The 12,452-nt window shown below is 40.2% G+C and overlaps 1 protein-coding gene across 26 annotated transcripts in view; it reads right to left on the reverse strand.

The window, feature by feature from the left end:
* The window catches only part of DTNB (dystrobrevin beta), a 244,904-nt gene that overhangs the window by 77,790 nt on the left and 154,662 nt on the right, over window positions 1–12,452 (reverse strand). For all 26 annotated transcript variants that reach the window (XR_009248268.1, XM_058682745.1, XM_058682732.1 and 23 more), the window contains one exon: window positions 110–187. Coding sequence is in view for 25 of the 26 variants with exons in the window: in XM_058682745.1 (XP_058538728.1) it covers window positions 110–187 (78 nt within the window). In the remaining variant the exon portion in view is untranslated. The remainder of the gene's footprint in view (window positions 1–109; window positions 188–12,452) is intronic.

The following is a 12,452-nucleotide window of genomic DNA, read 5'->3' on the forward strand; positions in this document are numbered from 1 at the left end:
ATTTTAAAAGACAGTTAAAGGAGGAGAATTCTGCCCTGTGGAATCTCTGCTTCCCCGGCCAGGCCTGTACCCAACTCTGAGCAGTGACTGAGGCGTAGACCCTACATACCTCTTGGTGGGGGTGGGCACCCCAGAGGACAGGTGGCTCACCATGGTGTCGTTCATGTTGGCCAGAGGACGAGGAGGACTGAAAGGAAAGACATTTACATTGTATTAATAATTACCAACAGGACCGGGGAAACAAATGAAAGAGTGATAGGGGCAAAGGAACCAACTATCATTGCTTCTGATAAGCACAGTAGGATTCACAGGGAGGAAGGGTGGAGATGGATAGGTGCAGCCCAAGCAAACTCAACAAGAAGGGTTCTTTCACTCAAAGCCAAAGGACCACAGAGCTGCACTGCATCAAGAGGAGCAACTGGTCACACACACACCATGACAGGGATGTAATTTCACCGGATTTTGTTCCGTAGTTTTAGTGCACAAGAGGCTGAGTTCTGCTACTTAATTAGTATCTTTGTATCTTAGGTGTTTCCAGGGTTACGAGGTGTTTGACGTTTGTGGTATATTATGAGGGTCACAATGGCAACTTGCACGTTGTTCCTGATTTGGTTAGAGTTCACTGTCTTCCCTTAGATTTGGGTGGACAGGGGCGCCTGGGTGGCGCAGTCGGTTAAGCGTCCGACTTCAGCCAGGTCACGATCTTGCGGTCCGTGAGTTCGAGCCCCGCGTCGGGCTCTGGGCTGATGGCTCGGAGCCTGGAGCCTGTTTCCGATTCTGTGTCTCCCTCTCTCTCTGCCCCTCCCCCGTTCATGCTCTGTCTCTCTCTGTCCCAAAAATAAAAAAAAAAAATAAATAAAAAAAAACGTTAAAAAAAAAAAAAAAAAAAAAGATTTGGGTGGACAGACATGATGATGAGGGCAGTGGAAAGGATTAGGTTTCCTGGGCATACCCGAATCAGGTGACAGCACCGTGCAAGCCTGAGGAGGGGAGTGAGACAAACCAGGAACAGAAAGAAGGACAATGTGTCAAAAATGGGCCCGTGATGGAAGAAGAGATGGGCAGGAAGGCAGCACAGCAGAGTCAAGAAACTGGCAGGTGGGCACAGGGGGAGGGCAGAAAAGAATGATGGAAAAAGCCCATCAAAATAGACCAACGTAAACACAGGATCAAGTTGGGAGGTGATGGGGAGACTCTGATGCCAAAAGATGCCATAGCCATAGCACACGTTTGTCATCGGCAAGAAAGGGAAGATCACAGATGAACAAGATGGATTTAGTTTGCATACTTTTTACCAAAACAGGCTGTTAAGTACTAAATTCTTTTATTAATGCTTTACTAGAATCTTAACAATCAATCCATATTTTATACTTATCCTCTAATCAGAATGTTTTTTTTGTTTTTTTTTTTAAGTAGGCTCCATGCAGACTGTGGATTCCAATGTGGGGCTTGAACTCACAATCCTGAGATCAAGACCTGAACTGAGATCAAGAGTTGGACAATTAACCAACTGAGCCACCTGGGTACCCCTAGAATGCTTTCTTTTATAACATAATCTAAATTTAAATTTTAAGGTAAGTACATTTGATAACTCGTCTGTAGCACTGGTTTTCTGGACTCAAGATCTAGTGCTCCTTTTTGAGAAAGTCTTAAAAGAATGAATCCAAACTTACCAAAAGGAATCTATGATTTTGCTCTTCTTCCTCCCCACCAAGTTCAGCTACAAAGGGTTGCTGTCTTGCATTGGAGCCACATGACTATTGCTAAATATTACTCCTGGGAAATCTCTCACTTCCTTTCCTAAGTTGAAAGAAGTACTTTTCAGAGAAATTTGTCCATCAAAGCCAAAAAGTGAAGCAAAAAAGTCCTTCTTTCATATTTAGGTGCTTGGGAACTAGCTCCTGGTTTCTCCTTATATTTAAGTGCTGAGTTAATTATGTAAAGTGATTTTGTAGAGGTTATACTTAGCAAGTCTTGGTGAATATTAAGGGACCAGAGCCTTTACTGTTTTGTAGGTTTTATAATACACTCAAAAACGCAAGGGAAAATTTTCAGGTTAAGCCAAGGACTACCTACCTACCTTTTTTTTTTTTAACCAATTTCATTTCTGGGTGGGGAAATATTTTATTTATTTATTTATTTTTGAGAGAGAGAGAGAGAGAGAGAGAGAGAGAGAGAGAGGGAGAGAGAGGGCGAGAGAGAATCCCAAGCAGGCTCTGTGCTCTCAGTGCAGAGCCCGATATGCGGCTTGATCCCACAAACTGAGATTATGACCTGAGCTAAAGTCAAGAGTTGGACACTCAACCGATGAGCCACCCAGGCACCCTGGGAAATATTTTTAATGGTTTTCCATTTAACAGAGAGGATTAATGAAAAGTAATTTGCAGGGAACAGATTTAGGTCTCTTGACTTTTAAGCCACAGTACTATGTTTATTTATTACACATTCCTCCCTTTATGTGACAAGTTGCAAAGTAAGACATTCAGAACTGAAATATGCTTTTCTAGGCTAGAATTTAATTCTACATTATATATTTCCCCACCTATCTTCCAGGCAGATATCCAATATTGCCTCCCACACTTTCAAGCCTATTAATGCCAAGTAGCTGTGCTGAGTTATAATCAATGAATCAATCAATCAATCAATCAATCAATCATTTTAGGCTAATAATAAAAATGAACAGAGATTAACTCTAGTTCTAATGGACTAAATGTCCAAATGGAACAAGGAGACAATTCCTATGAAAGAAACAAATCCAACATCACAGCTTTTCATCCCTGAGGGCACCAGAAACATTCTGGTCCTGAAAACAGAATGGGCTTTGCTCGTTTAATATATTATTATTAGTGACCCATTTCCCAAATAAGATAAGGACATGTTCATGCTTTCAGAACTAATACAGATACCTAGTATTTTTCAATATTGAAGATACTACTACATTCAATTTCCTTTCTGACATTCTCAGAGGAAAAATGACAATGGAAAAAATTTTTTAAAAAAATTTCTTACACATGGATCCATGTGATAAAATTTCATGATTTGTAGTATTTTGTTTGGTCTGATGCCACAAGACTGGTTAACAATCATCTCTATCTCTTGGCAGATAGCATTCTCAATTATTATCATTCTTTTAATGTTTATTTATTTTGACACAGAGAGAGAGTGCAAATGAGAGGGACAGAGGGAGAGGGAGAGAGAGAATCCCAAACCGGGTTTGATCCCACAAACTGTGAGATCATGACCTGAGCCAAAATCAAGAGTCGATGCTCAACAAACAAAGGGCCCCATGCTCAATTATTATCTTTCAGCACATACATCAAAGCCTCTTCTCTAAACTCAGAACCAGACAGTAATGACTACATTGTAAGTTGGAAGCTAATCTTAACTCCCCCCAAAACTTCATACCCTTTGTGAACTTCTAGCACATTTTCCCAGAGAAATAGGTACTATGTGTTCGTAGTCCAAGATGAAAGAGGAATTTGAAAACATAAAGGGAGTCTTTATTTAGGATCTACCACTAGACCCACAATTCACTGTGAAAACCAACAACTCAGGTGTGGTCCTAGGAGATGTAATACACCAAGAATGACTTCTGGCTTAAAAATTTTTTTCATATGGCCAGTAGGACACAGCTGAAAAAATGCTTCCAGGTGTGAAGTAGACATTAATAGTACCAGTTTCAGAAACTTACAAGGCAGAATTGACACAACTCATCAGATCAGCTTTGTTGGTCTTCTTTAACGTGCAAAACCGTGTTGAATACCTTGAACATGTCACCAGATGTTTTATATCTTCCTTTGATGAAGATCTCAACAAGGCATCCTTAGACACGAATGAGTTCCCTGATACCCAAATGACCACCAACCATCTCTTTGTACAAATTTGGAAGGTTCCTTCTTTGTTCATAAGACATGCCAATTTTTTGAGGAGATAGATGGATGATACAGACAGAAGGCAATCTGCTAGGCAGAAGTAGTCGATACAAAAGAAGACATGGAGAGAATTTTTAAAATCTTAATCAAAAAGAAAGAAGCATTCTTCCTGGGTACCTACTCACAAAAGATAAGTAAGGCTATCTTCATCCCAATAACCTAACTACATATTGATGAAGACAGGTATGTAAACAGATCATCATAATGCAAAGTAGTGAAAGCAGCTAAAATTGAGGAGTCAAAGAAGAGCAGTTACTCTTGGAGGAAAGGAGGGGCAATGGGAGTGAGGCTGAAGTAACACTGAGGAGTTTCTCAGATACAGAAAAAAGTTAAGGGTACCCTGGATGGATGAAATGGTATGGGAAAAGGCACAGAAGCCCAAAAGTACATGGCATATTTGGGTTTAACTTATTTGGCTGGACTCAAAGGCACTTGAAGGGGAATAGCTGAAAATGCCTCTGGAAAAGTAGATTAGGGCCAGGATGTGAATGAAGCCTGTTCTACCACAAGCTAAGAAGTTTGGAATTTATACCAATGGCATTGGGGGAAACATGGAAAGCTTTTAAGCCAAAGGATGATGTACCAATAGATGGGCTTTGAAAAGGTGACCCAAAAAGGTTGTGAATAAATCACTGACTTTAATCAAGGGTATGCATAGAAATCATCTTAGAAGCTTTGAAAGTAAGATATGCAAGCTCTACCCTCAATTTAATGAACCTGAATCTTGAGGAGAAAGAGGAGTTTTTTCTTTAAAAAAGTTATTTATTTATTTATTTATTTATTTATTTATTTATTTATTTATTTTATGAGAGAGAACACAAGCAATGGAGGGGCAGAGAGAGAGAGAGCGAGAATCTGAAGCAGACTCCAGGCTCTGAGCTGTCAACACAAAGCCCGACACGGGGCTTAAATCCACGAACCATGAGATCATGACCTGAGCCAAAGTCAGACACTTAACCGACTGAGCCACCCAGGTGCCCTAAGGACTTTTTTCCTAATGCATACCCCCTTTAAAAATCATTTATGGACTTTCAAGTTAAGATGGAGGGGTAGCATGGAGACCCTCAGCTTGTCTCATCCCTGAAATGCAGCTAGATCAGCACCAAACCATTTTACACACCTAGGAAATTGATCTGAGGATTAACACAACAATCTGCATAACTTGAGCCAAAGAACTTGGCAGGTACCCAGTGCGGAGAGGTGAACTGGGGGAGAGAAAAGCTGTGGAGCATAGGGAGCTGTTTTTGCAGACAGAGGACAGAGAAAGGGGGAGAGTATGGTGTATTGGGAGAGTGCAAGAAAAACACTCCCTCGAAAGTAGCTGGAGAGAAAGAGAGAGAGAGAGTAAAAACACCTGCAGGTGACTGAACAAGAAATCTGTTCCCCAAAACCACGGACAGGAAGAAAGGAGTGCTTTTCAATAGCATCAGGATTCTAAAAACAGTGGAGCACGGAGTCTGAAGTTCCGGAGTTCAGTCCTGGTGGTGCTCTGGTGGGGAACCAGGGCAAATCCCCAGGAGCAGGCAGCGGGCTCTGTCACACGGGTGCCATGCGGGAAGAAGCGGTTCCCCTGCATGGAGTGCATTTGGTAGAGGTCATATGGCCTGCCACAGGCAAAGGTCCTAGTGGACCCCATAGAGCAGCCACATTTGCTGGTATTGGGACAAAGATGCCAGAGTGTGGTGAAACCTCATGCTAGCTGTGTGTCGTGATTTGCCATAATCTCTGAACTTCTGCTGCTGTCAGATTGCAGGAGCATTTTCTGGGCAAGCGGGCACCCGGCCATTGCTCAGCAAGACCCTCCCCCAGAGAGTCGGCGGGGGTCCAAGCCACAGGGGTCTCTGAAGTGTGGGGTTTTGAAACACAATCGCATCTGAGATAAAACTCATTCTATGAAGCCAGCATTACCTTGATTCCAAAACCAGACAAAGACCCCACTATAAAGGAGAACTACAGACCAATTTCCTTGATGAACATAGATGCAAAGATTCTCAACAAGATACTAGCAAGAGTTATTAAAAGAATAAAGAGAATTAGAAGAACTATTCACCATGATCAAGTGGGATTTATTCCTGGGATGCAGGGCTGGTTCAATATCCTCAAATCAATCAATGTCATACATCACATTAATGAAAGAAAGGATAATAATCATATGATCCTCTCAACAGATGCAGAGAAAGCATTTGACAAAATACAGCATCCTTTCTCAATCAAAAACCCTCAAGAAAGTAGGAATAGAAGGATCATACCTCAAGATCATAAAAATCATATACAAAAGACCCATTGCTAATATCATCCTCAATGGGGAAAAACAGAGCTTTCCTCCTAAGGTCAGGAACATGACAAGGATGTCCACTCTCACCACTGTCATTCAACATAGTGTTGGAAGTCCTAGCCTCAGCCATCAGACAACACAAAGAAATAAAAGGCATCAAAATCAGCAAGGAGGAAGCCAAACTTACACTCTTCACAGATGACATGATACTCTATGTGGAAAACCCAAAAGATTCCACCAAAAAACTCCTAGAACTCATCCATGAATTCAGCAAAGTCGCAGGAAATAAAATCAATGCACAGAAATTGGTTGCATTTCTATACACCAATAATGAAGCAGCAGAAAGAGAAATCAAGGAATTGATTCCATTTACAATTGCACCAAAAATCATAACATACCTAGGAATAAACCTAACAAAAGAGGTGAAAAATCTATACACTGAAAACTACAGAAAGCTTATGAAAGAAATTGAAGAAGACACAAAAAAATGGAAAAGCATTCCATGCTCATGGATTAGAAAACAAGTATTATTAAAATGTTGCTACTACCCAAAGGAATCTACATATTCACTGCAATCCCTATCAAAATAACACCAGCATTCTTCACAGAGACAGAACAAACAATCCTAACATTTGTATGGAACCAGAAAAGACCCCGAATAGCCAAAGCAACCCTGAAAAAGAAAACCAAAGCTAGAGGCATCACAATTCCAGACTTCAAGCTGTATTACAAAGCTGTAATCATCAAGACAGTATGGTAGTGGCACAAAAACAGACACTCAGATCAATGGAACAGAATAGAGAACCCAGAAATGGATCCACAAACGTATGGCCAACTAATTTTTGACAAAGCAGGAAAAGAATATCCAATGGAAAAAAGACAATCTTCAGCAAATGGTGTTCGGAATACTGGACAGCTCCATGCAGAGTAATGAACCTGGACCACTTTCTTTCTTTCTTTTTTTTTTTTTTTAATTTTTTTTTTCAACGTTTTTTATTTATTTTTGGGACAGAGAGAGACAAAGCATGAACGGGGGAGGGGCAGAGAGAGAGGGAGACACAGAATCGGAAACAGGCTCCAGGCTCCGAGCCATCAGCCCAGAGCCTGACGCGGGGCTCGAACTCACGGACCGCGAGATCGTGACCTGGCTGAAGTCGGACACTTAACCGACTGCGCCACCCAGGCGCCCCAACCTGGACCACTTTCTTACACCACGCACAAAAATAAACTCAAAATGGATGAAAGACCTGGGGCGCCTGGGTGGCTCAGTCGGTTGGGAGGCTGACTTCGGCTCAGGTCATGATCTTGCGGTCTGTGAGTTTGAGCCCCACGTCGGGCTCCTTGCTGACTGCTTAGAGCCTGGAGCCTGCTTCAAATTCTGTCTCCCTCTCTCTCTGCCCCTTTCCCATTCGCACTCTGTCTCTCTCTGTCTTTCAAAAATGAATAAATGTTAAAAAAAATTTTTTTAAATGGATGAAAGACCTAAATGTAAGACAGGAAGCCATCTAAGTCCTAGAGGAGAAAACAGGCAACAACTTTGACCTTGGCTGCAGCAACTTCATACTTGACATGTCTCCAGAGGCAAGAGAAACAAAAGCAAAAACGAACTATTGGGACCTCATCAAAATAAAATGCACAGTGAAGGAAACAATTAGCAAAACTAAAAGGCAACTGATGGAATGGGAGAGGATATTTGCAAACGATCAGATAAAGGGTTAGTATCCAAAATTTATAAAGAACATATCAAAATCAACACCCAAAAAACAAATAATCCAGTGAAGAAATGGGCAAAAGACAAGAACACTTTTCCAAAGACATCCAGATGGCCAACAGACACATGAAAAAATGCTCAACATCACTCATCATCAGGGAAATACAAATCAAAGCCACAATGAGATACCACCTCACACCTGTCAGAATGGCTAACATTAACAACTCAGACAACAACAGATGTTGGCGAGGATGTGGAGAAAGAGGGTCTCTTTTGCACTGCTGGTGGGAATGCAAACTGCTGCAGCCACTCTGGAAAACAGTACGGAAGTTTCTCAAAAAATTAAAATTAGAACTACTCTACAACCCAGCAATTGAACTACCATGTATTTATCCAAAGGATACAAAAATGCTGATTTGAAGGGGCACAAGCACCCCAATGTTTATAGCAGTGCTATTGACAATAGCCAAAGTATGGAAAGAGCTCAAATGCCCATCGACTGATAAATGGATAAAGAAGATGTGGTATATATAAACAATGGAATATTATTTGGCGATCAAAAATGAAATCTTGCCATTTGCAACAACATGGATGGAACTAGAGTGTATTATGCTAAGCGAAATAAATCAGAGAAAGACAAATATCATGACTTCACTCATATGTGGAACTTAGGAAACAAAATAAATGAACATAGGGGAAGGGAAAGAAAAATAAGATAAAGAAAGGGAAACAAACCATAAGAGACCCTTAAATACAGAGAACAAACTGAGGGTGCTGGTGGGGTGCTGGATGAGGGGATGAGCTAATTGGGTGATAGGCATAAAAGCACTTGTTGGGATGAGCACGGGGTGTTATATGTAAGTGACGAATGACTAAATTCTACTCCTCAAATCATTATTACACTATATATTAAGGACCTTGGATTTAAATAAAATTTAAAAATTAAAAAATAAAGTACAATGTTTATGAAGATTTTCTAAATGTTCATTTATTTGAGAGAGAGAGAGAGAGAGAGAGAGAGAGCATGTATGCACGCAAGCTAGGGGAGGGGCAGAGAGAGGAGAATCTTAAGCAGGCTCCCCACTGTCAGCACTAAGCCCCACCAACACAGACAGGTTGAGATCAGGACCTGAGCCGACATAAGAGTAGGATGCTCAACCGACTGAGCAATCCAGGCGCCCCTATGAAGACTTTCTAAATGCTTACCACATAAGAGGTAAAAAAGGGCATGATAACTACGGTAATACTAACAATTATTGAATGTTTGATGTATACCTATCAGACACTGTGTGTAGAGCTGTAAATATATCATTTTATCTTCACAGTAACCCTGTAAATAGAATTATATATACACACAGCATGTTCTCAGCTAAATAATAAAAGTAAACAAAGTAACTGAAGGAAATATGTCAAAATGTTAAGAGAAGTCGAATTATGGCTAGTTTTTTCCTTCTATTTATACTTTCCTGTACTTCCCCAAATTCTCCGGTTTAATTTTTCCTGATTTCCAGAGAAAAAGATGCTTAATGTTAAAAAAAATTATAAAGCAGAAAAAAAAGACCAAAAAAAAAAAAAAAAAAAAAAAAAAAAGAAGCTATAACACCGAGTCAAATTGTCTGAAGTGAGCCTATACCATTTTTTGTTATCATAAAGAAAGTAAATTGAAGGAAGATGTTTAACTGAGGGACTGTGAGTAGACAAAAGACCTTTAAATGATTTGAGTAGATGCAAAATTGTACATCCCCTCAGCACCCTCACCACCACAATCCCGCAAAAGAAAGTTAATAAAACATATTAGATCAGGGCACATTATCTCCTCTCCCAGACTGTGAGAAATTTGTGTGATTTTTTTTTTTTTAATCACTGTATTTCAAGTACCCGGCAGAGTATGAGACATGGAGCAGGCTTCTGGGAAATATTTGTTGGTCACAAGTTAGCACCATGATGCAGAATACAGAGGAGTGCAGTGTATAAGAAGTAATCTTTCTGTTAAATTCAGGTTTGGTGAAACTATTCTTGGAGAATGAAATAATGACATTATTAGCTGTTATATTGGGTAAGTATATTGGTATTGCTTGCAGCCACAGCAAGTTTTCATCTGTGACTGTGTCATGGAATCAGCAGAATGGGGTGTCTTAAATAACAACAGCAACACTTGTTGAGTGCCTAATATGTGTCACACTCAGTTCAAACATTTCCCAAGGGTTCACTCACTTAAACCTTACAGCCTTCGATGAGACAGATACTATTACTAACGCTATTTTACAGACGGAGACACTAAGGCACACTGAGGTCACAGCCAAATCCTGGCAGAAGGAGGATCTGAACCAAGGCGGTGTTGCTCTTGTGTCTGTTCTTAACCATGGTGTAGTGTCTCTACTACTTTGATTACTGCATTTTCAGAAAAGCTTACTTAAGACTGTTTACTCTATAAATTATAAACAAAAGCATGGTGTTAGATCAAAGTTCTTAAAAAGCTGTTTCTATAGGAAGGTAAAACAATATACACCTGGAGTAGTTTTGGGGTACTCTACTCTTTCCCCTATCACATCCTTAAAGCTCTGTATCATGAATGCCTATCTGATCTCAAACCATCTGGCTGCAGAGCTCTCATCTTTCACCACCTCTAGGCTGCCCCAAGGAAAACTGGGTAAGTTAGATCCTCAAAACAGATCCTTCAAAACAGATCCTAATTTATTAAGATGAATTTAAAATCTAATCTTAATTTCAAAGGTGTTATGGATTCCTCATCTCAGTCTAACAAAATACATAGGTTTAATGAGCAAATTATCTATTCTATCAGCCAGACGACTGATTAAAAAAGAGAGAGAGAGTTTAAGACTGGGCTCAGGACCAACATTGCGTGTAATTACTTGTTTTGGTTTTCTAAGTTGACCTAGGTCCAGACATAGATACTTTTTGGGTGGAACTCTCTAACCAAGGATGTGAAAGTATAATGTTGTTGTTTAAGCAAAACTGCTACTTAAAAATTATGTGTGAATGAAGGGACACAAGAACAAAGCCAACTGAAGCCTGAGAGAACACTGAGGTCCTGGGCACCTGTAAGTGCTGTCACTTCTGTAGGTCCTTTGACAGAACCTATTCTGTAGGAAGTCATCCAGACAGTGAGATACTTTTAACCCTACCCTAGACTTTTAAAAGTATTTGCTCATTATCTTGCTCTTCTTCCCAGAATATTCTCCTGTTTGTAGAGGCTAAGACCGTGATCCTGCAATTCTCTTTTACCTTGACAGCTCAATCACATGCTTGGGGACTTCTTTTTTTTTTTTAATTTTTTTTTTTAACGTTTTTTATTTATTTTTGAGACAGAGAGAGACAGAGCATGAACGGGGGAGGGGCAGAGAGAGAGGGAGACACAGAATCTGAAGCAGGCTCCAGGCTCTGAGCCATCAGCCAGAGCCCGACGCGGGGCTCAAACTCACGGACCGCGAGATCGTGACCTGAGCTGAAGTCGGCCGCTTAACCGACTGAGCCACCCAGGCGCCCCATGCTTGGGGACTTCTTAACCAGATTTTTTGGTTTCTGTTTATTACTGTTAGTGTGAAAGGGAAAAAGATTTTATTATGCTGTATGCTTTCATTTACTTGATGATTGCCCACAACGATGCTTCACAGATGAAGTGCTTAACGATTTTAGTTAACTATTTTTGTAGCCAGCTATTTGCCTTCAATTCTAGACCCCTGTGTTGCTTCTGAACCGCTCTTCCCTACTCACTTTGATCATACTATTCTCATCCTCAAGATTATGCAGCAGATTCCACCATACTTTAAGATAGATTCAAAACCTACCTTGAAGACTACTTCATTCTTTAATCTATCAAACTATTTAGGCCTTTCATACCTTTCAGGCAAATTATTCTCAGCCCCTGCTTTCAAGTCTTCCCCTTGATACCTACCTGGAATGTCCTTCTTCATAGACTCGGCAAGGTTACACTTTCTCACTTCTCCTACCAGAGAAATTGCTCCTGAAGTTATAGTATCACCACAAAGCCCTTCTGATCACTACAAACTCCATATAAATAAACAAGGACTTTATCAATAGAGAAACACACCAAAATCCATGGCTCATTCATGCCTAGCACTGTTCACTTTGAGAAAAAAACAAAAAACAAAATGAAGTTGAAGGTTGTCTCTGCTGACAAGTTTATAAACCAGTCAGTCCTCATAATCATCAGTCGTCGCAACAACAGACATTTAGGTTTCAGCTTAATGTACTGTAATTCTTAAGTCAAATCTGATTTGACAATTATCGTGTACAACCAAAAATGTGTAAAATCATTTATAACAAAGACAACAACTTAATTATTTCCGACAATTAACTAAAGACCAGCACCACAAAATAGAATGAAAAATCTTATGAAGTTAGAAGATTTGCTAAATAGTTTACATTTATTTCTTCACTTTTAGAACACTGGAGAAGGTTGGGGAGGGAAGGGTCAATGAACTAACACTTGTTGAGTCCAAGCATTGCATTAGCATTGAGCTAGGTCCTCAGATACATTATCTGAATTCTT

Source organism: Neofelis nebulosa, chromosome 9 (genome assembly GCF_028018385.1).
Source record: "Neofelis nebulosa isolate mNeoNeb1 chromosome 9, mNeoNeb1.pri, whole genome shotgun sequence".
Classification (NCBI taxonomy): Eukaryota; Metazoa; Chordata; class Mammalia; order Carnivora; family Felidae; genus Neofelis; species Neofelis nebulosa.